The 24,416-nt window shown below is 43.1% G+C and overlaps 2 protein-coding genes across 9 annotated transcripts in view; one reads left to right on the forward strand and one right to left on the reverse strand.

Annotated features, from left to right (window-relative positions):
* LOC131678513 (innexin shaking-B) overlaps nucleotides 1–24,416 on the forward strand; it is a 1,756,176-nt gene that overhangs the window by 79,479 nt on the left and 1,652,281 nt on the right. The gene's annotated exons all lie outside the window — the stretch shown is intronic.
* Nucleotides 7,509–8,003, reverse strand: LOC131680342 (uncharacterized). The gene has a single exon (XM_058961062.1). The coding sequence runs from the start codon at nucleotides 8,001–8,003 to the stop codon at nucleotides 7,509–7,511; it is 495 nt and encodes a 164-aa protein (XP_058817045.1).

Consider the following 24,416-nt stretch of genomic DNA (forward strand, 5'->3'; position numbering starts at 1 on the left):
CTTCTCATTTCGTCTTCGTTATCCGTACAACTTTGATGCGTTAGGTGCAACAACTTTAATTGAAACTTTTTCCCAAATAGTGGTAAAACAAACCTGTAGTCAGACAAACATTACAACTTTCTTCAAGAAGTTATACATCTCTTCCAATTTTGATGATGATTGTAAAAAATCAAGTGCTATTTATTTTTATTCAAAAACAAACCAATTACTAAGCAGATGAGTGTCCACATATTTGTTTAACGAATTGACAAAAAGTTTCGCTAAAGTTTCACAGGAAACGGATAATTTGTTGTAATTTAAAAACAGACTCTAAAAGAAAGCCTCTTCGGCAAATTAGTTGTAAGTGCGATGTGTTCTCTTCCATGTGTCGGAAGCAAGTGATGCTGAAATTATTAAGCTTATAAGTTTAAAGTTTCTAATTATTTTGGTGGTGTCATCAATGTTATATTCACCAAATTTTACGTAGTTTAGAAGCATTCGCTAATCAGTGCTAACTAATTTTCTTTCGATTAGTGAACAAGTTCTGAGCAGTTTCGCTCAGTAGATTAAATTCTGGGTAGTTTCCATTAGTAGATTAAATCATTGAAATATATATTTTACATTGTCCAAAAACCCATGAATTCCGAAATAAAATGTTCAATAATATTAACAATTAATATTTACTTAATTTAGGTAATCTTCTCAAGTTCCAACGGTTTTGCAAGATCGCTGAAAGTCAATAAAGCTAAGGTTCTTATTCTTGATTTGTACTGAAATCAGTAGTTTTTTGCACTCACTTTACATTTTGACTTTTACTATAGTTTCAGGGACCTTGTAAAATCAGTCTACGATATTTTTAATTCGTAAGTCCAATGATATAAAAAGTATCTAAAAAGAATTTTTTTCGAGATTTCATCAAATCTCAACGTTTCATGCATTTTAAAGTCATTTGGCATCTAAAATGCAAATTCGATTTTGAAATTTTCCCCCCTTTGAGAATTTTTCATTTCAGTTTATATGGGAATTTGCTGTGTGGTCGCACTCTTCAACCCGTAACTCCGGAACCGGAAGTCCAATCAATAAAAAATTCAATAGCGGCCGATGGGAAGGTTGTACCTTTCACTTGAGACTAAGTTTGTGCAAATCGGCCAGCCATCTCTGAGAAACAGAGGTGACATTTTTTGCCACATACACACATACACTCACACTTACATACACACAAACATTTTCCGATCTCGACGAACGGAGTCGAATGGCATATAACACTCGGCTCTCTCAGCCGGGATAAGGTTGACGATTTTTAGAGTGATTTCATAAATTTTTTATATGAGATTATAGCAAAACATGTGTTTTTCTCAGGATTGTTATGATTACGACATAATCAGTATCATTTAAATTAAAAATTTCATGAAGTTGAGTTAACGCAAACTTCGGATGAAGTCACAGAACTAGTAATAGTAGCAAGACGCCTGATCATTAAAATAGGAGTTAAACCTATTTTCCGCATCTACAAATCGCCTGCCTTATCAGAAGATTTGAAGCAAATTTCCACATTTACTTTGTGCGGACATCCTTTGCAACCGTAAACTTGGAATTCACATTGATATATTCCTATCCATGGAGGTAGCCTTGACGTTGGTTTCGTTCTCCTGATTAGCAAATGCGTGTAAAGTTTCGTGAGACGGGTTTTTGGATATTTTCTACTTATTCCAATTTAGCATCTTCTACACCTTGTAAACGGGTAATCTAGAATGCGTAGCATTTTCAAGCAGCCCTAAATACTTTGAACTCTTGAATATTCATTTTTGTAACTAGAGAAATTTCCAAATTAATAATAATCAAATTCGTCGATGCTCTATAGCCTTTCTTGTAACAGACAACATACTTTTAGGGTTTTTTAGTGTCTATTGTCCTAGTTTTGGAATAGTTTTCACGTTTCATAATTACGTTCAGTTTCCAGTGACTATCTCAAGCCATCAGAATTAATACATTCATGCAATAATTTTTAAGCCCCTCCCGAAGCAAAATCCTGGCTACGAGCCTGGATGATTCTCATTTGCATCACTCTGGCCGAGCACGTGGAATGCTACCAGCTGAGAAATGCACGTAATGCAAGGAGACTGGTCCGAGCGGACTCGTTAGCTAAGTGACAGCAAGAGTGAGATAACGCAGAGAAAGGAAGGTGAACACAGCGACTCATCCCAAATGTGTCTACTTGGGTACATAGGAAACATGGAAAGGTGAACTTCCGTACTTTTTGTCCGGGCACCGATGCTTCCGGACGGATGGATGACATGCTTCGTCTTCGGAACACGTGGTATTTGATTGCCCTAGGTTCGAACATGTTTGTAGGGGTATGCCTAGTGTGACAGTGAACAATATCGTCGAAGAGACGTGCCACGACGAGCATATCTGGGACGCTGTCAACAGAGTGGTTACGAGTGTACTCTTTGAGCAGCAGAGGAAGTGGCGAAGGGACCAATAAATTACCACCATTGACTAGAACGCCGCCGGGAAACCACAAACCCTGCCCAGGCCCTACTGCGAGTTGAGGAGTTTTACTAGGATATAGTGTGATTTGGATTGGGCTCTGCTAAATCTCTAAAAAAACCATAACTCGGAGAGCAGCTCCGACGAAGTAAGTCTGTGTCGCTTCTGCTAAGATGCTAAGATTCCAATAATATAAGATTTAGCATTAAAAGCACTCTAACCCAACCGGAGTTCCAACCGGCACATCAGGATCGACGCCAGTAACATCCTGATTATGGCATACTGGCCATGAAGAACCGGCAGGACACGGATCACGAATTGGACGGCGACTTCGGGCGGCCTCTGTCCTAACAAAACCCTGGCAGGTCTCCGGGTACGTCTGAAACTCGTCACCATTTAGCTGGTTGTACTAGGCTCGGTTGGAGCATTCCCGATTATACGCCGATCCGGTTCTGAACATACTCCCCATTAAGGATAGTGTCAACCCTTGCATGATCTTCCTGCTTCATAGATGATCATGGGATCACGAGAGGCGACTATGTACAGCGAGTCGAGAAAAAACAAGAAACTAACATATTCGGAGCAGGTGCGGCGAATCCGTTCACCAGAGGTGGGATGGTGAGGTGACCACCACCAGCAGCTGAACTCATTCAGCAAGAGCAGGAGGTGCAGAAGCAGCAGCGTCAGCCGTGGCAGCAATAACAACCAGAGCAGAATCCGAAAGGCGCTACTGTCTGCCGTGAATGAGTATGACAGGGCAACGCGGACGGCGGATGTAGCTGAGCGAGCATTGGCGTCTGTTAAGGCTACTATCTTCCTAGCCTCTCCGAAGTAGGGTAACGAGAAGCAGATTGGTGTGGAGAACACGTCAGTTTTTGCGACTTAAGACTTCAAAGAGAACCAGATCCGCGCAAGGAGACAGAAGACCAGGCGGGCCCGAAAAGCAGACGTTCGAGGATGCTGTTGTTATTGGTGAAGAAAATGACGACACCGAACAGGGTGAAAGCTGGAGTACCGTAAATCGTTGGGGTGCGAAGCAAACGTAAGAGCTCTGTCGCAGGAAGCCGTAGTCGAGTGCAAGGGCCTAGACGAGATAACGACTGTTGGGGACTGACCGCTTACCTTCCTGGATTTTCGATTGCGGGGATAGCAGTGGTGCAGTCAGTTCCAACATCGACCGACATTAGGTGGTGAAAGGGTAATGTTCCAAGAGGGATCACTCCAAAATTGGCGGACCGTTGATTAGGACCAACTGGTGGAAGCTTGTTCGGTAATGACCAAGGTCAGCGCAGAAAACTCGCGTGTTTGGAGTACAACACCTTAGTAACACACATTTATTCGACGGATAAAAAATGCTATTTCAACTTAAATTCTATATTTGGCATGCTATTTCAACTTAAATTCTATATTCTATGGCATGCTATTTCAACTTAAATTCTATATTTGACTTTACTCTAAACACATAAAAATGCGGGTCCATTGCCCGTTCGTGGTGGTGACCTAATTTCGACTGCCTCTTCAATCGCATTTTGGTAGATCGGCACGCGATGATCGAGAGGCTTAGGTTCGGCCGACGGTGTGCGAGAGATTATGGGATCTCACTCTCTTATCGCCCGTTATCAGTTCGGCATTTTCGGTGATGATAGTAGTTGTAGTGATAATGTAATCACGGTGGTTCTCCATTGTACCTTCAGCAGTGCATAGGCCGGACCGGTATATTGGTGCTCTCGACGGTGATGTGAAGACAGTTGGTTTTACTGCTGACTAGGGATGTAGTGTAGGGTGAACCATTGTTAGTCGCAAACACCCACCCAGAAATTGTAGATTTCTGAAAAATAAAGAAACAGAAATACCCTCTTCGACAGGGTGGGGAAAGGAACGATGATTACACCAGACTGCTGGATGGTTTGTCCCCTGCTTCGACGTCATCATCGGAGCGTAGAATGCATAATCTTTCTACAGGGCGTGTTAGCATTCCACTAGCTGTTTAATGGTAAGGACGCATACTACCTGGTCATCGCCAGGATGGAGTTTGTGTATCTTTCCCATTATCCATCGCATTTTGGTGAACCATTGTTAGTCGCAAACATCCTCACCCACCAAGAAATTGTAGATTTCTTAAAAAATAATGAAACAGAAATATCCTCTTCGACAGGGTGGGGAAAGGAACGATGATTACACCAGATTGTTGGATGGGTTGTCCCCTGCTTCGACGTCATCATCGGAGCGTAGAATGCATCATCTTTCTACAGGGCGTGTTAGCATACCTGGTCATCGCCAGGATGGAATTTGTGCATCCTTCCCATTCTCCATCGCATTGGGGGCAGATTGTCGTCTTGGATCACCAGCATGCCCACCTCGATTTGAACTGGTAGTTTCCAGCGTTTGGTCCTAGCTTTGAGTTGACACAGGTATTCCCGACGCCATCTGCGCCAAAACTCTTGAAGCTTGCGTTGCATTAACAGGGTTCAGGAAGGGCTTGAAGCGAGGCTCCGACAAGGAAGTGCGATGGCGTTAACGGTTCTAGATCATTGGAATCTTCTGACATGGACGTTTGTGACCGGGAATTGAGACATCCTTCCACCTGAACGAGTACTGCTGTAAAATCTTCCGGTGATACCGGATTTTCACCGATGACCTTCAACAGGTGTTTTTAGCAGATCGCACTGCTGCTTCCCAGAGACCTACAAAATGTGGAGCACTAGGTGGTGAAAAATGCCACTGAATGCCTTCTGTAGCACATGCCGTAGATACCGTTTCTCGATGGGTTTTTGTTGAAGCGCTAGTCCGACTTCATAAGAAAATACACGGGGACTGACGCACTGGGTTGTGGAATTGCATTTGCACATTTATTTCCCTAAACAGGGTAGATTGGTTCCACAAGTGCGCTCAGCCTGCTTGGTTACACAACTAAACACGCGATTAACTAGTGGCACAAGACGGTATTAGAATTTAGGAAAACACTAGTTTACTCACTACGATTTTTATTCGCGCAATTGAAATACATAACTGACTCACAAACAAGCGGTGTCGTTTATATATATTGAAAACACACCCTCTGGAATATTCCAGCATGTATCACTGCTGTGAACGGTGCATGGCGCTTGAATGGAAGCGTGCGCGAGCGAGAAGAACGAATGCGCGCTGTGCTGCCACGCCGTGCTATTGGCTGCTGGTGATACGCAATGCTTCTAGTAGTTTCTAATGTTGATTCGAGGTGTTTCACGGTGGTAATGGAATGTGCTGGCATTTTCCGGAGCTGGCGCGAACAGTTTTGCTTTGCAACAGTTTCAGGAACTCTCTCAGTTTATTCCTAGCCCCTACGAAGTTAATGCCGTTATCCGAAAATATCTCGCGAGAAATCGACGTAGAGCTTGAAAAGCGCTTTCACAGCGGGCCGTCGCGGTGCTGGATAAACTGAACCGAAATAATTGACGCCGGCTCGGGAGAATTGACGTGATACTGTGACTATGGATGCTGGCAGTTCCCTCATGAATTGCTAAATTCTGGTTGGCTTAGCACTAAAACATCGTAGACATTTGTGGACGATCTGTCTAATGACATATCTCCCACCTAAAGCTGGGAACCTGCGTGTAGAAGGCGCTCGTGATAATGCTTCGATAGCATACAAGTGAAAACCTGACGAACGGGTAAAAGAATTGGATGTTTGGCATTGTCATCTTCTTCGGATTTGCTAATTCGACCACCTACTCTGATAATTGCGTCTTTGGATAAATATGGGTAATACCATCGTAACGGAGATTTCGCTGGCATATCCGCAACGCCTTCTGCACAATGGCGAACATTTCCTCTTGTATTCGTCTGATTAGCGGATAATCTGCTTCTCGAAGTTCAGCAGTAGAGAGAAAGGAACCATCCCTTCGGTCGTGCTTGGGCTTATGAAGATGCCTCATCAATCGCAGCCAGTATGCAGACCGGCAAATCACGTCGGTGTAAGATACAAATTGTTTGAAGTAGTCCTCGTTGAACTCGGCCAGTGATAGCAGAATTTGCAACAATAGTGTGCCGTCTTTCAGCTTCTCAGATTTCGGCTGAGTTCTCCGGTTGTTTCGGATATCTCGTCGGGTTCTCTTCCAATCAATTCGGTCCATGCCACCAGAAGTTATTTTTCAAGATTTCTTCTGGCAATGTTCCTCTCGAAATCAAGTCTGCTGGGTTTTCGACACCAGACACATGTCCCCAAAAGCATCCTTCGGTGATGGTTTTTTATTTTTGCCACACAATTGGCAACGTAGGTGAGCCATGTTGTTGGAGTGGCTCGAATCCAACGTAGTACACATGAAGAATCCGTCCAGAAGTAAGTTTTTAGATTCATTTTGATGGAATCTTGGACCATTTCGTAAAGCTGAGCTGCTAAGAGTGCACCGCAAAGCTCTTGTTTGGCATTTGAGCGAGGAAACCTTCGATTTTTGAGGTGAGAAGCCGCACCAAAGCTTCTTTCCTTGAGTTTTGCCTCCGCAGATACAGGCATACTCCAAAAGCCTTCGCTCAAGCATCAGAAAAGCAGTGTATTTCAACCGATATTGCTCCGGAATGTTGAATTGGAATTGGTAGCCATGTTAGGCCTAGAGTTTTTACGGAAGGCGTTGGATCCAGAGACACCTCCTCGGAATCTCGAATTGCCAAATCTTCGGGTGGGATATCGTCCAGCACATTAGAGCGATTGGAAGCCCATTTTCTTAACCTGAAACCTCCCCTTGACATCATCTTGTCCAGTTTAAATCGCATTTCCAGCCCCGTTTCAACGTCGTCTGATCCTGTGATGACATCATCCATGTACGTATCCTCGTTAGCAGCCCTTGCGGCATGTGGAAATCGTCCTTCCTCCTCCGTTACCAACTGATTCAGCGTTCTGGTGGCTAAAAACGGCGCCGGCTTGGTTCGATACGTAACTGTATTTAACTCGAAAACCTCAACCTCATCTTCTGGAGCTGTACGCCATAAAAGGCACTGAAACGGTCTATCTTCCGGACAAATGTTGATCTGGCGGATCATTTTTTCATCATCAGAAACCAGCATTATTTGTCGAGTTCGACACCGCAGGGCCGTAAGTCGTCTTGTATTACTGGCCCAACGAGCAACACATCATTCAACGACACCCCTGAAGATATTTTGCAGGAGGCATCGAAGACTACTCGCACCTTGGTGGTTGAACCTGCTTCATTGACCACCGGATAATGTGGAAGATAGCATCGTTGCACCGAGCCAAGAGTAGCTTGCTCGACCTTCCGCATGTGTCCCGAACGAAGATAATCATCCATGAAAGCGTTAAACTGATCACGTAAACTGGCTTTCCTTGCCAACCTGCGTTCCGTTCCCTGAAGACGTCGGAAGGCGATGTCCCTTGACTCGCCTAGCCGGGTAAGGACGTTTATATAATAGGAAAGTACTACGATGTACCGACCATCTTCGTCGCACCGAACGGTTTGTTGAAACACTTCCTCACAACGATTTTCCTCCAGAGAATAAGCCTTGCTAGATGCAATATTCTCGCTGGACCAAAAACGTTCCATCAATGCGTCTAGGGTTCGTCGTGGTTGCGGTAATTACCGCAACAGCGCGGTATTTACCGCACCCATACCGCAAAATCTGCGGTGCGGTGAGACACTTTTTCCCGCAAATGCGGTGCGGGAAAGAGCGTTTACCACGCGGTTTTACCGCAACCACACCGCAAAAAAAAATTGATAAAGTGATAAATTTGATTATTCTAAATTGATAAATAGACTGCTATTACGAAAGAAAATCTAGCTGTGTCCGAAATATTTTAACGCTATTATTTTTACAACATATTTTGGACTAGTTATTTTATACTTCTAAGTAACCCTTCACAAATACATAAAATGCAAGATCCAAATAGAGACAAAATTATTAGATCATTTAAAATCAATAAATTTGTACTCTTAAATCCAATTTAAATGTGCATCACTTCTCCCGATTTCTGTTGGAAATCGCGGAATTATGAATCGTTTTTGATAACAATTTTTTTCAAACGTGAATTTTGACTAATTTAAAGGAACTAGAGATGAACTAATTATGCTGGTACTTAAACACAACCCAAAGAATATAGTTATCTTCATCATACCAAACAAATTTGGAGTAATTGGCAGTAAAGGATACAAATGTATGAAAGCGTCCAGAATAAGGAGGCGTCCAAATTAGAATGATTATTCTATCATTCGTTCATCAACATTGGGTTTCTATCTTCTTTGATTGCTATGTAAATTTTATGTGAGTTTTTCTGCAGTCTATTTTATTGGACTCTTTCTCAAAAAGTATGCTACTTAACTCTTTTTCGCGTACTTCCATTCAATTTTACTATAATTTTCTACCAAATTAAGTCCTAATATTTTTCAGTTAAGACTATATTGTAGCGTTTTTGAAGCTTTTTTTTGCCAAATACCACATAGTTTGACTCCCGTTCACTTCAATCGAAGTTTTTGCCATTGTCTCTTTGGGAAAATACAATTAAATGCTAGAAATACATTAAATGCTAGAACTTTCGAACTAGTCTTTAGAAAATTACACTTCATACATTTTTAAAGGAAGCAATCTTAATTTTTGAATGAGAATATATGTGTTTATTGAAGAATGCGGAAGTTAGAGTTTTAGGATATTTTGTCCGTAAACCCACCTATTTATAAAAATCATTTCTGCTGTACCGTGTATCTGGCCAGCCTAACGAGCTTCCGAGGTAGGTAAGTGGGTGGTTTATGCGCCACTCTCAGTTGAGAGACCACCCACCTGTCATAGAGCTGCCCGGCCTAGTGAGACCCCTCGGGAGAAGGTTCTGGTTTTCCTCTCTTTAGGAAGGAAGCAAGTTAGCTGGAGACACAGTCCGTCCGCGTCGATGATCCGCGTGCTATACGAGCCCAAGATAATCCGAAACGGCTAATGCGAATTTATTCCGAAACGAAGATTACACTCGCGGGTTGTTATCATCACTGGCAAAGTCCAAACCGCCAATTCGATCAACCAGAGTTCGACTAGAGAGTGATTCCGGATGGTATCGGGGCCAACCTCCCCAGTAAAAAAACAAAACCAAAAAAACTAACACGACACGATTTAACTAGAACTGAAAAACTTCACCAAGACGACAATCAGTACATTTACCCTACGGGATGCATTTTTCTGCTATATCGCAAACAGCACATTTTCGCTACATCAATACATTTATTTATACAATCCTCCTTCAGCTTCTCATTCCGATATTCGTTTCAACCTAGCTAGGCAGTTTTCCCTTCCCTTCAATCATCCTCTCTCCTATCTAGTGCGACGCAATACTACCCATTGTGCGTCCTCTCGAGGTGTGCTTTGTTCAGTGCTGTGCTAATTGAACGGCAATCTAAATGGGCGAGCCACGGATGGCAAAACTGGACGGTAGGGTAAGGCCGTCTATGGTGACCCCATGCGCATGGACATCACAAACATAAAAGCACTCTACTCACGACCTAGGTTTTACGTGACGATGTTGGGCGGGAGACGGCGATTCCTTCTACTGCTGCTGCTGCTGATGCGACGTGCGATCACTCCTGATCGCGCCTAATGTACGACGATAATCTTCACCGCCGATTCGTGGACTGCTGACGGGGTAGTGCCGCCAAATCTCCCGGTCGTCACCGGAAAATGTACTGGGTGTGCTGGTACTGCGTTTCGGTAGTCGAATGGTCCTGCCAAGGCGCGGTTTGACGGATGCTGCCTTCTTCCGGCCACGTGTACCACCGGGACCAACCTTGAGACGAACCGTGGGGTCAAGAGTGGTTACCAACGAGGAGATGTGATGCTTTGGACGTTCGACGGCTGCCACGAACCTGTGAAATAGATTGCCGTTGCACGGGAACAAATAAGCACAAGCACATTTTTTGGTAACCAAAATTACGGGTTTACCTTAAAATCTTCTTCGGCGCGCACACAAGAATCGCCAAGCTAATTTGGGTTGCACTATCAATTGCTATTCTGTTAGGGAAGGGAAACTGATTATTGAACTTGGTGAAACTTTTAAGGCCGAATTTAATTACCACGCTGAACACATCACGGCGCGAACAAATGACGAACCACTCTTGCCTCTTCCACTGATTAGTTCAAAGTGGTTTATTGGGCTTTGAGAATCCTCAGATTAACCGCGGTTTGAAGGTCTTCGTTAGCGGATCTGACGTATTTTCCACGAAGTGGACAATAGCGACATTCTCGAATTCGCATTAACAGTCCCGAGTTTCCCCAGCTGCATAACAGCATCTCATTTCTACGGGTGGCTTCAAGTGTGCCAGCCTGTCGCTTGCCAGCCATCAGAGTGAAACAGACTCTTCACCGAAGGATGCAAGGGCTCGTGAACTCTTGATAAGGTCGATAGCCTCTTTCGGTAGCCAAATTACACTCCCATCGGTAGCGACGCTAGGCAAAGCAAACTACAAATTGGCGCGTGCGAAGAACGGTGGTAACTCAAGTGGATTATAGCAAGTCTATTTTAAAGAAGTCTCTCTCGCGCTACCGTAGCAGCTCGATTTTATGAACGCGGTAAACATGAATAACGAAAATTAAATATTAATAATATTAAACAAAACTAAGTTAAATTATAACTACAGAACTATATACATTTACATATTTACAATAATGTACTCGTTACATCATTCCCTACTAAATTTACGAAAATTTGATTGGAAAGAATACACCAATCAAATTTTCGTAGGCCACATCAAGTCGCATTCAAAAATCATGTTCAACTTTTAGGGTCATATATGGTCATCACCAACGAAGTTGGCTCATTCTCTATTTACAGCACCTTATCCATCACAGATAAGGCCTGCCACTGACTATCATCGACATTCGTCTCCAGTCTCCAACAAAAGTTGGACTAATAACATCTGAAATATAACTTTAGGCCACACCAACTATAGCTATAACGTGTAAAGTGCTTGACAAAAGAAACAAATCTCACAAAAAAAAAGTTAATTAACGCCCTTTCTCGATGACTGTTGAAACCGTTCGCACTGCGCATTCATACCTCCCATTCAAACCCACATTCAAACAAGATACAAAAATTTAGCTTCAACTCAAAGGTGTCGACAAACCTTGAGCAAGCTCACAGAAATAATGACCGGAATATTATCTTCTACACCAGGACGTACCGATTCGCGAAGACAATACTCTCGAAATATTTCACCTACGTGAAACACTGGGACTAGTGAGTCCAGTTTGTAACCCTGCCCCAGCATGCAGCGAGATTATAGGGTACAAACTTTCCTCACAAAATAAACCTGTTCCAAACCGCAATTCACCACACAGAGAAGCATCTCTGCAATTAATGTGAATTACGACCTCGAAACGAAAAACTATCTTAAAAGAATTTTTAAACACCAGAACTTGTCCGATAACAAAATTCTTCAAGAAAAATATTCACACGAAAACAAACTCATTCACGCACCCCTCACATATCAACCGCATCAGAATCCATCTACGTTACGTATTCCGACACGCGATCATTACCGGTCTACCTAACATACAAGCTCAACAGCATCTTAGAAGAAACGTCAAAAGAGAAAATGTGTCAAATGTGAAAAGAATCGTGTGTGCGAGGTTGCTCCGACGGAAAACTCGATCGGAATCGCGAAAAAACGGGTGGAATCCGGAAACTACGGCAGCTTACCGTGAAGCAATCGCGGAGCGAGCGTTGGAGAAACAAAAACGGAAAGTACAAACAGGTATGCGTTCCAAATCTGGTGTAAAGGCTGTTTCTTTTTTTTCAGGTTAGGACCGACCGTGCCTGGGGGAGATCGATACTCTGCTAGCGTGAAAGGAACGGATGGGTAAGGAAGGAAGGAACTGGCTGAGGAAATTATGCAATTTGGATGAAGGATAAGGGATGGAAATTTGATGAAGGACGGGACTGGCTAAGGAAAATATACGATTGGAATGATGGAAAATCTAAGGATAAATTGATGACAGGAATACTATGAAGATCATGAAAAAAAAGAAGTTGGATGAAAGAGAAACTAAGTTGCGATTGAAAAAAAACTACATGGATGTGAACAGGAGTGGATATTTCAATATATGGCAAGAGGAAGGATTTGAGCATATGTGACAGCAGGACAGGATATTTCGGTGTATGGAAGTGGATAGGATATGTAAACACCAGGATGTAAAAAGGAAATGGTTGATGAATGGGAACCAGGAAGGAAAGGATGCGGTATAGGATACTATGGAAAATGAACGAGAAAAGGTTTGGCTACTTAAACCCGAATATGTTCCTACGAGGGATAAATCGCGCACTATAGAGAGAAGCTCTTAAGGTATGTGTTTTGAAACAAATCTAATATACATTTCATCTACGTAGGAAGACGAATCATCAACAAAAAAACAACAACAAAACAATATATACAACGGGCAAATGTCCCTTCGGATGGAAAGGAGTATGCAGCTTATTTACATTCTTGATGGCAAATATTCCCTGAAGGAAGGAAGGATGCCGAATGGGTTTCGACCATCGTTGGATAATCGCGAGTATTTTAGAGTATTAAAACTAACAGTTATTACTAAACATTGATATTAGAAAATTTACGATAGGGAAGAAATATATTAATAAACTAACCTACTATATACAGACTATTTACATTCGTCCTTCGAAACGCTTCGCGACTCTTTTGTTATCTTGTCGTTACTTCTACCTTGAAGGCTGATGTGTGGTTTACCCATTCATATTTTTTTTTAATAAATCGTGATTGATTAATGGTCTTCGTGGAAGCATATTCGTAGCTGGTAAACAACTTTAGCTAATTAAGGTCAATCTTGGTATCTACAAGAACAGGTCTGTCCTGAGACGTTCCTGTACGAGTTCTTCAAGATTGTCCTAAGATGCTAGTTACCCTTAACGGTGTTTTCTTGCTCATCGTAATCTGTGGTCGCTCCATTCGGAGGTACATAGCTCGGAATCGTTCCACTTAATGGCTTGGATGAGAAGAGTGCATCTTCTTCAGCCTATTGGCGAAGTAGACCCCAAACCTTTTCCCGGTCAGATCTTCTAGCTCGTAGGTATGGGACCCAAGGACTTTGCGGACTACCGCTGGTTCGTATTTTGGAGCTAGTTTTTTGCAAAATCCCTTCCCCTTATCCGACAGGTCAAAAGTTTGCTTGAGCACTTTCTCCCCCACCGTATAAGTTACACATTGTGGGTTGGACCGAAGGTTGTACGTTTTGGCATGTCTTTGGTACGCCGTAGCCAGGTTGGTCTTAACTTCCTTGAACAGTGCTTTCCTCCTTTCTGACACTGCTTTCCCCCCTTCTTCGTTTTGCTGGTAACTATCGCGTACGTGGCTGTATTCTCGTCCATCAGAAATTTTATTCCTACCAAACACGACGAAGTACGGGTTGTATTTAGTTGAGTTGTGCACTGCATTCCGTATTGCATCTGCGATATCCTGTATATCGTCCGCCCAGTGATTGTGGCTCTTTTTCAATGTGGCCCGAATAGCAGTTGTTATAACTCGGTTGACTCTCTCCGTGTTATTTACCTGTGGGTGGTAGGCGGGCGTCAACCAGTGCGAAACGTGATATGTTTCCAGCAGATCTTTGAACGCCTTCGATACAAACTGGGAGCCATTGTCTGTCAACACGATCTCCGGTGCTCCGAACAGTCGGAAGATCATGTTTTCGACGAAATCTACCAGGGAATTAGCCTTCGCCTCTCGAAACGGTTGAACCAGGATAAATTTGCTGAATACGTCGGTGGCAACAAGAAGACAGGTGTTTCGATTTCGTCCAGACGGCGGTAATGGTCCAATGTAGTCCAATGTCACGAACTGCCACGGATACTCGACTGGCTTCTGTGCCCCCATCGGTGGTGTGACGTTCACATTCCCCGACTTACTCGTCTGACATCGTAGGCATTCTCGGCAGTATTTACGGACGTCGTCGCTCATTTTCGGCCAATGGAAGTGCTCCTTCACGGAAGCCAAGGTCTTGTCGAAACCGAAATGCGCTTTATTGTGTTCCTTCTGCATAATTTCTTGCCGTTTGTCCTTCGGGGGGTAGTACTTCCAAGCAAACCGTGGATCGCTCTGTCGACTGCCGGTCTTTACATACTGGAATACCTTCCCGTCGATTACTTTCCGGTCCCTGTGTTTCGCTGGATCACCTCGTATTTCTTCGACCAAATCCTCATAGTCGGGGTCGACCTGCATCAAAGTGATCGTGTCTACTGCTATCGATCGAGATAGGCAATCTGCCAGGATATTCGCCTTGCCTTTCCGATATTCTAGGTCGAAATCGTACGCTTGTATGCGCAATGCCCATCGCAGCAACTTAGCGTTGCCGGTCTCTGTACCGAGGTTGAACAGCCACAGCAAGCTTCTGGCGTCAGTGACGACCCGGAATTTCGTTCCTTCTACATAATGTCGGAAATGGTGAATGGCCGACAATACTCCAAGGCATCCTTTTTCCACTGCGGAGTAGCGACGTTGTGCCCGGTTAAGCTTTTTGCTGAAGTAGCTTATCACGCGGTTTACTCCCTCTTGTTCTTGAACCAAAGCGGCGCCTATCGCTCGATCAGACGCGTCTGACTCAATAGTGAACATTTTAGAAAAATCTGGATTTCCGAGGATTGGTGCTGAAGTTAAAACCGATTTCAACTCGTTGAACCCATCTTCGGCTTCCTTTGTCCAGGTAAACCTCTTATTTTCTTTGGTCAGCAAGTCTGAGATCGGAGCGGTCATTCTGCTGTAGTCCTTAATGAACCGTTGGTAGAAACCTGCCAACCCCATCAGCCTCCGGATATCTTGTTGAGTCTTGGGTCGAGAATAGTCAAGAATTGGTTGAATTCGAGTACTGTCTATTGCCACGCCGTTTTCGCTTAACAGGTACCCTAGGTACATTACCTGTTTACGGCAGAATCTGGACTTATCAAGCGATATGGTCAAACCTGCTTTCCGAAGACGTTCCGCGACGATTCGTAGCAGCTTTAAATGTTCCTCGAACGTTTCTGCTGCAATAACTATGTCGTCTAGATAGACGAAGACTCTAGGTTCTAAATCAAATCCTATCGCTTTCGCCATTAGACGGGACATAGTGAATGGAGCATTAATTAGCCCAAAAGGTAACACCTTGAATCGAAAAACCCCCTCTGCTGTGCGGAAAGCTGTGAGATTTCGACTTTCCTCTTTCAGTGGGATCTGAAAGTAGGCGTCTTTGAGGTCGATCACAGAGAAATATTTTGCCTTTCCCAATCGTCGGAATATGTCTTGCATATTCCGCATTGGGTAAGTGTCTTTAATCGTCAGTTTGTTGATCTTCCTCGAATCTAAACACACCCTGACTTTACCGTTTTTCTTACGCACGGGTACCAGGGGATTGGTCCACTCGGAGTAGCATTCCTCGATGGCATCCAATTCCTTGAAGCGCTGCACTTCCAGATTCACCGCATCTTGGACATAGGGCGAGCATCGGTAAATCGGTGGGTTGCGCGGTACGGCTCCTTCTCTTAGCGTTATTTCGTGTTCTATCAAGTGTGTTCTTCCGAGTTTCCCAGTGGACGTCAGCTCGAAGCTTTTGATTACTTCCGTCAGTTGTTTTCGTTGCTCCGTCGTGAGAGTGTGCTCCGTTTCGATGCTTTCCGGATCTGGAGTTGAATCGATAGGGCCTTCGTATACCGGTATGTCCAGAGTTTCGTCGTATTCCTCGTTGATTACTTCCTCTGGTGGGATCTCAGAAGGTTCAATCGTGAAGCACAGTAGCGATTCATTCTTCGAGTTAACGGTCTCTAGTTCTTCCGGTCCCTTTCCCAAATCAATCATTGGTTTTATCTTAAAGGTTTCCCAAAAATCTGCCCCCAGTATCAGTTCCCTAGAAATTTCCGGAACCACAATGGTTGGTATTACCCTAGTCAACCCCTTATATGTGAACGGTATGTTCAAAAACCCCAGACACTTGTAATTTGTGCCGTCTGCGGTGGAGACACGGATCGATGCCGGCTGAATCTTCAAGCCGTATCGCTCAACTAAATCAAGGGAGTTCAATACGCTTATCCCTGCCCCAGAATCTAAAAGGGCCTCTATCTCTGTTTCAAATATTTTCACTCTAAGATGTGGGCATCTACTCACTCGTATTTTTATATGATACACTTGCAGTAATGGATCGTATGTCATATTTTGTCGTATCAAATCGGGAATTTCATTATCAGTCGGGGTGCTCGAATTCCCTGACTCCCACCCCTTTATTCGTTTCCCTGGTGCGATTGATTGGTTCTGGAACCGGAAGTGCTCGAGCACCGCTCACAATTGCGGATTGTTCTCCCCAAATTTCCGCAGCCGTAGCAAAAAATCAACCTTGGTTTAGTGCACTGCCTCCAACCATGCCCTTCGTCCTGGCAGTTCCAACATTTCATTGGTACCTGCTGCTGATTCGATTGATCTATTCTCACCGGTAGATCGCGGGATTGGCGAGAGGTTGGTCTCGTGCCGGAGGATGATGCGGGTTCCCTGCTAGGTCGACTTCTCATCATGTTCAGAGGCGCGGAATGCTCACTATCATAGTCGCTGCAATCTGCATCGATCTGATTGATCGGGCGGCGTGCTTGATTATCTATCGTTGTCTGTTGCATTTGCGGGTCTGCTGCATCGATACGATAGTTAAGCCGAATGAGATGCTGCAAATCCTTTATTTCGACGATCGAGATTTTTGATCTGTAATGCTGCCGCATATTATCCCAAATCACTTCGAATTTTCTTCGCCTCGAAAGTGGTTTGGATAACATTCGGTTCAGCTTCTCGATCTCTGTCACGAAAGCGATAAACGATTCTCCCCGCAGTTGCTTGCGCTCTTGGATTTTGGACCGAATCCCCTGGTCCTTGTTCGGGTTTCCGAACCGGTAGGTGATGTTCGTTTCAAATACCTCCCATGTGTCCAGGTCGTCCACGTATGTAAAGAACCAGTCCGACGCAGCCCCCTCGAGTAGCATATGGATGTCTCTCAGTAAGATTTGCTTGGATACACCCTCCCATTCTGCTAACTTTCTCGCCTTGTATAGAAAGTTTTCTACTGTTAGGGACCTTGACTCTCCCGTGAATCGCAACTTCCATTTTTCCACACGTCCATACCCTTCATCTCGTCTACCATGTCTCGTTCTGCGTTGTGGGATATCGGGTTGCCAACCCAACTGTCTTGTCGATCGATAGCTTCCGTGACTGGACCACTCGTCTTCTACGCTGTTTCTGTTCCACTGACGTCGTCGCCTTCCATCTTCGTTGTCGCTCGATTCAGTATCCTGGTCCTGTCCCGAGAAACCTGGCAATTGGTCGCGCGGGGGTTGAACTCTATCCTGGCCGGTTCTTCCCTGGTCGATGCCGCGCATCTCTTCTCTTTCGTGGCGTTGTGTTTCCCAGTTCGTAGCTTCATGAAACCCACTTCTTGTGTTCCGCACGTTGTTGGTTTTGACCTGTTCCATCAGCTCTACCAGTGTCTTTTTCATATTCGTCCATTCTTCCTGTGAAACCGTGATCATCGGGCCATCAATCACTGGAGTTTGTTTTTGGACTGCCCCCTTCGACGTGTCTGGCGGATTTTGGAGGATGAATTCCTGAGTCCCCTGGTTTGTCGGCAGTGTAAACCCGCCTACCTGATTTGACATGGCTGTACCCCCTTCGGCCCCTTGGATAATGTTGTTAATTTGGTCCTTATACGGGGACAGCGGTGGTCCAAACTGAAAATCTACCATAACCTTCTCAATTCGTCGTGTTAGCTCCCTCCTCTCTTTCTTTTCTTCTTCACTGGAAGCCAAACACCGTTTCACCCGATACCAGTAATGCAGTACTCTAGATTCTAATTTCGGTTCCACCTTTCTCGACGATGCCTTCTCTAAATTCACGATTCTTCCTTCTATATACGGGCCCTCGTCCCTGATATTCAGAGATGACCGATAGTTTCGACATTCCTGTTGATCTTCCCTGAACAAATTTCTTAGCTGCCTTTGTTTCCCTGGTAAGTCAATTTTAAATACCTCTTCTGGTTGCCCACGAATCATTAATTCATAGTCAACTTCTTCTTGATTGAGATCTTCCGCGTGTGGGAAAAGTCGATTCATTTTGTAGCATTCACCCCGTTATAGCAAGTAATAAGGTGATGTAGGCGTACGTATAATGTAATTATAAATGCGAAAAAGCTTAGATTATATTAGGATAACCAATAAATAACAAAGAAAATATAATGTAATGATTGGAAAAAATAAATTAACATGCAAATAACAAATATATAATATGGATTAACTAAATAATGGAAATGATATGTACAATTGAGAAAAGTCCCCTTTTCAGAGGAAAAGTTACCACACAAAAAAACTTCTTTCTTCGCCAACCTGTATTGCACAGAAATTTTCGTTTTCTTTGAACACCAATCGAAATTGGTAAGAAAACTAAAAAAAAAACTAGTTTTGTTGGGTGCCAATGTGACTTGGCTGCAACGAAACTAAAAGCCTGGTATTGTTGGGCGCCAATGTATCTGGCCAGCCTAACGAGCTTCCGAGGTAGGTAAGTGGGTGGTTTATGCGCCACTCTCAGTTGAGAGACCACCCACCTGTCATAGAGCTGCCCGGCCTAGTGAGACCCCTCGGGAGAAGGTTCTGGTTTTCCTCTCTTTAGGAAGGAAGCAAGTTAGCTGGAGACACAGTCCGTCCGCGTCGATGATCCGCGTGCTATACGAGCCCAAGATAATCCGAAACGGCTAATGCGAATTTATTCCGAAACGAAGATTACACTCGCGGGTTGTTATCATCACTGGCAAAGTCCAAACCGCCAATTCGATCAACCAGAGTTCGACTAGAGAGTGATTCCGGATGGTATCGGGGCCAACCTCCCCAGTAAAAAAACAAAACAACCAAAAAAACTAACACGACACGATTTAACTAGAACTGAAAAACTTCACCAAGACGACAATCAGTACATTTACCCTACGGGATGCATTTTTCTGCTATATCGCAAACAGCACATTTTCGCTACATCAATACATTTATTTATACAATCCTCCTTCAGCTTCTCATTCCGATATTCGTTTCAACCTAGCTAGGCAGTTTTCCCTTCCCTTCAATCATCCTCTCTCCTATCTAGTGCGACGCAATACTACCCATTGTGCGTCCTCTCGAGGTGTGCTTTGTTCAGTGCTGTGCTAATTGAACGGCAATCTAAATGGGCGAGCCACGGATGGCAAAACTGGACGGTAGGGTAAGGCCGTCTATGGTGACCCCATGCGCATGGACATCACAAACATAAAAGCACTCTACTCACGACCTAGGTTTTACGTGACGATGTTGGGCGGGAGACGGCGATTCCTTCTACTGCTGCTGCTGCTGATGCGACGTGCGATCACTCCTGATCGCGCCTAATGTACGACGATAATCTTCACCGCCGATTCGTGGACTGCTGACGGGGTAGTGCCGCCAAATCTCCCGGTCGTCACCGGAAAATGTACTGGGTGTGCTGGTACTGCGTTTCGGTAGTCGAATGGTCCTGCCAAGGCGCGGTTTGACGGATGCTGCCTTCTTCCGGCCACGTGTACCACCGGGACCAACCTTGAGACGAACCGTGGGGTCAAGAGTGGTTACCAACGAGGAGATGTGATGCTTTGGACGTTCGACGGCTGCCACGAACCTGTGAAATAGATTGCCGTTGCACGGGAACAAATAAGCACAAGCACATTTTTTGGTAACCAAAATTACGGGTTTACCTTAAAATCTTCTTCGGCGCGCACACAAGAATCGCCAAGCTAATTTGGGTTGCACTATCAATTGCTATTCTGTTAGGGAAGGGAAACTGATTATTGAACTTGGTGAAACTTTTAAGGCCGAATTTAATTACCACGCTGAACACATCACGGCGCGAACAAATGACGAACCACTCTTGCCTCTTCCACTGATTAGTTCAAAGTGGTTTATTGGGCTTTGAGAATCCTCAGATTAACCGCGGTTTGAAGGTCTTCGTTAGCGGATCTGACGTATTTTCCACGAAGTGGACAATAGCGACATTCTCGAATTCGCATTAACAGTCCCGAGTTTCCCCAGCTGCATAACAGCATCTCATTTCTACGGGTGGCTTCAAGTGTGCCAGCCTGTCGCTTGCCAGCCATCAGAGTGAAACAGACTCTTCACCGAAGGATGCAAGGGCTCGTGAACTCTTGATAAGGTCGATAGCCTCTTTCGGTAGCCAAATTACACTCCCATCGGTAGCGACGCTAGGCAAAGCAAACTACAAATTGGCGCGTGCGAAGAACGGTGGTAACTCAAGTGGATTATAGCAAGTCTATTTTAAAGAAGTCTCTCTCGCGCTACCGTAGCAGCTCGATTTTATGAACGCGGTAAACATGAATAACGAAAATTAAATATTAATAATATTAAACAAAACTAAGTTAAATTATAACTACAGAACTATATACATTTACATATTTACAATAATGTACTCGTTACAACCGTAAAACGGGGTATCTTCGATCACCGGGATAAGTTTGATCAAATGAGACTTTTTTCAGTAACGTACGATAAGATGTTTCCCTCTAACAAAATCATTAAAACAAAATATAAACCATATTCTAAACATGTTCAGCATCTACCGGCAACGATTATTTCGTCATTTAGTGTACCTTTTATGAACAAAAATTCAAATTGAAAATGATACAACTTTCGTGTATCGTTTCAATCTGTTCAAACAATTCTTTGTATATAAATGAAATCAACCACTTTCAACTGAATTTACCACTTTTTTAGAAACCGGAAATATTCTTGTCCAATAATTTAACTAAAAAATCCGAAATTTTTAATGCTAAATATTTTATTTCGACTATTTTCCTGAAAAAATGCGATAAAAGTCGGCCGTATCCTTCCAGGCAATTTTGTTTTCTTACGAGACGACACAATAACGGGTCAAAAAATCGCCTGCCGATATGCAATCTACACAGCATTTGGAGCGTTATTTCTTATTTCGATACACATATTTTGCTGATCAAAGTTACCCCGAAAACAACGAATGAAAATTTTCAACAAATTTATTTTATTTTAAAATTAAAACGAAATAAATTACCAAACAATTTGGACGTTTTTAATCTATGGGTGCCAGTACTTGTTTTAAAAATTCAACTGAATTTACCACTTTTTTAGAAACCGGAAATATTCTTGTCCAATAATTTAACTAAAAAATCCGAAATTTTTAATGCTAAATATTTTATTTCGACTATTTTCCTGAAAAAATGCGATAAAAGTCGGCCGTATCCTTCCAGGCAATTTTGTTTTCTTACGAGACGACACAATAACGGGTCAACAAATCGCCTGCCGATATGCAATCTACACAGCATTTGGAGCGTTATTTCTTATTTCGATACACATATTTTGCTGATCAAAGTTACCCCGAAAACAACGAATGAAAATTTTCAACAAATTTATTTTATTTTAAAATTAAAACGAAATAAATTACCAAACAATTTGGACGTTTTTAATCTATGGGTGCCAGTACTTGTTTTAAAAATGCAAACAGTTACATCTACCTGATTAGAAGAAAGTTATTCGAAAAAATGTGGAAAAATTGATCAAAGTTCCCCCGTTTTACGGTATGCTACAAAGCATACATTTTTTGCAGTTTTTCTAATGTTCAATAATTCTGTACCGGTTGAGACCAGACTCCTGATTAGATGTAATGCATAGAGCATATTTATTCGTCAAATATGGTGTCGTTCTTATTGATGAAATACAATATGTTTTTATTTCACTGTATTGAAATATATGCGTTAATATATAGAAGTACTGGTATTTCGACTTAAATTTTTTTTGTGAAGTTCCTTTAAGAATGAAAGGTGGTTTTTACTACGTAAATGAGAAAATCATCCATTTCATTTTCTTTTTCAAAAACATTGAAAATATGAAAATTTAAAGAAAAAAATATGCAACTTCATTTCTTATTAAACTTTTATTTCACTTTTTTCAATTAACTGAAGGGTTGCTAAAATAAAAGTTTTCCCATTACTGCAGTAGAACGTTTTTGAATGTATGTTTGCCTTAAAATGTACGGCGTCGGCGGTAAAACATGATGATGAGTTATGTTCTACCATAGACCATGCGGTAGACTTGGGTGGAACGCCCAACTCCTACTCTGCAGAAGGCAAAAAATTCTTCACATTTCCTTTCGATCATGCCCATATGAGCCTGCCTAGTTCTAGTTTTCCGTTCTAAGTTTATAACTGATTCGCTCTAGAATACCTATCCGTCTTTCAATTTCATTGCTTTCGTTTCTCTTAGTCTCAAATTTTCCGAAAATAGCCAACAAAATCGATACAGTAGAACCTTGCGGCAATTAAAACATAGTAACATACGAACCCTAAATGCGTCAAACCTTCAGTTGAAACTGTGTTGCAGCTAATGTGAAGTGAATCCAAAGTACTAGACACGCCACCGCAAACAACCCAACCGAATACTGAGTCATTAAGTGTCGGTGGCTGCTCTCCCAGCGAGATCCGCCTGCCAGTCTCAAAGAAATCGAAGAAGTTCTCAATTCCGAGCATCATATCCACCCCTTTAGATTCGAAAAATGCGGGATCGGCCAGTTCGATCCCATTTGGTATTGGCCATGCATCAATTTTGATCAATTTGATTTAATGTGGGAAGATTAACCGTAACCTTTGGGAGTATCAAAAAACCCAAATCTCGCGAGAACTTGAAAATCCGCGAGCGTACCATAGCTCGAATCCTGTGCTTGACCCTTGTTGCCGCTTGACCAATGCCAAGAACCGAGATGTCTACCTTATTGTAGGGAATAGAGTATGTATATGAACTGCACTGGTAAGACAAAGCGTTTTGGTATTTTATGCCTGGTGTATATTGAATGAATGCCTTTCAGTTCAGAGCACGTTTGGTCCAAATGAATAAGCGAGCAGCAACCAATATCTTGAACGTGTCACATCGTTGAAATGGTTTTTCGAAAAGCGGCCCTTACACATTGAATACTTTTGTCAATACACAGTATTGACTATATTGCTTCAATACGTCAATCCCATTTGATATGCACATCGTCAATACGACAATACTTCCATTACATATACAATACTTTTGTCAATACTCTCTAGTATTGACAAAAATATTGAACGTGTAAGGGGTGCTAAACTCCGAAGCCATCATCCATTCCCTTTCACACCTACGATTGTATTTATGCGAATGAAGATTACGTGGACATGAACTGACGAGAGACAGCCTCGGATCGGTCGGTCTTCGGTTTGACGACATGTGCATATGTGTATGTGAGCATCGTGTTAGTTACGGACCGATGTGTAATACATTCTGCGTCCTTTGGTATTCACTTGACGACATTTTCTACGGACGGTTGTGAAAAGCAAGGCAGAGGAATTGACATCCTAAGCAAGGTCACCACAGGGCGGAAAATCATTTTTTTTGCTGCTAGCTCGCCGACGGAAGGGCAGAGGGGACCAAAAAACATGATTTCCGACGGAAGGGCGGAAAATCAATTTTACTGATAGATGAGACAGAATATAATATGATTTCCGACGGATGGAAAAATCATTTTTTTGTTGCTAGCCTCCCCGACGGAAGGGCGGAGGAGACTGGAAAAAAAAAATGATTTTCGATGGAAAGATGGAAAATCAAATTTCTATGATAGCCCGACGGAAGGGCGGAGGAGACTGAAAAAATATGATTTCCGACAAAAGGGCGGAAAATCAAATTTCTATAGTAGCTTCCCGATGGAAGGCCGGAGCAGACTGAAACATAACATGATTTCTGACGGAAGGGCTGAAAATCAAATTTTGTTGTTGCTAGTTCCCTGACGGAAGAGCGGAAAAGAATAAATAAAAATACGATTTCTGACGAAAGCGCGGAAAAGAAAATTTCTTTGTTGGCTCCCCGACGGAAGGGCGGAGGAGATTGGAAAAATATGATTTCCGACGGAAGGGCGGTGAATTAG

Source organism: Topomyia yanbarensis, chromosome 2 (genome assembly GCF_030247195.1).
Source record: "Topomyia yanbarensis strain Yona2022 chromosome 2, ASM3024719v1, whole genome shotgun sequence".
Taxonomy (NCBI): domain Eukaryota; kingdom Metazoa; phylum Arthropoda; class Insecta; order Diptera; family Culicidae; genus Topomyia; species Topomyia yanbarensis.

What these genes read in the sequence shown, in the direction of transcription:
- LOC131680342 (XM_058961062.1), bottom strand. Translation starts at nt 8,003, where the DNA reads ATGGAACGTTTTTGGTCCAGCGAGAATATTGCATCTAGCAAGGCTTAT.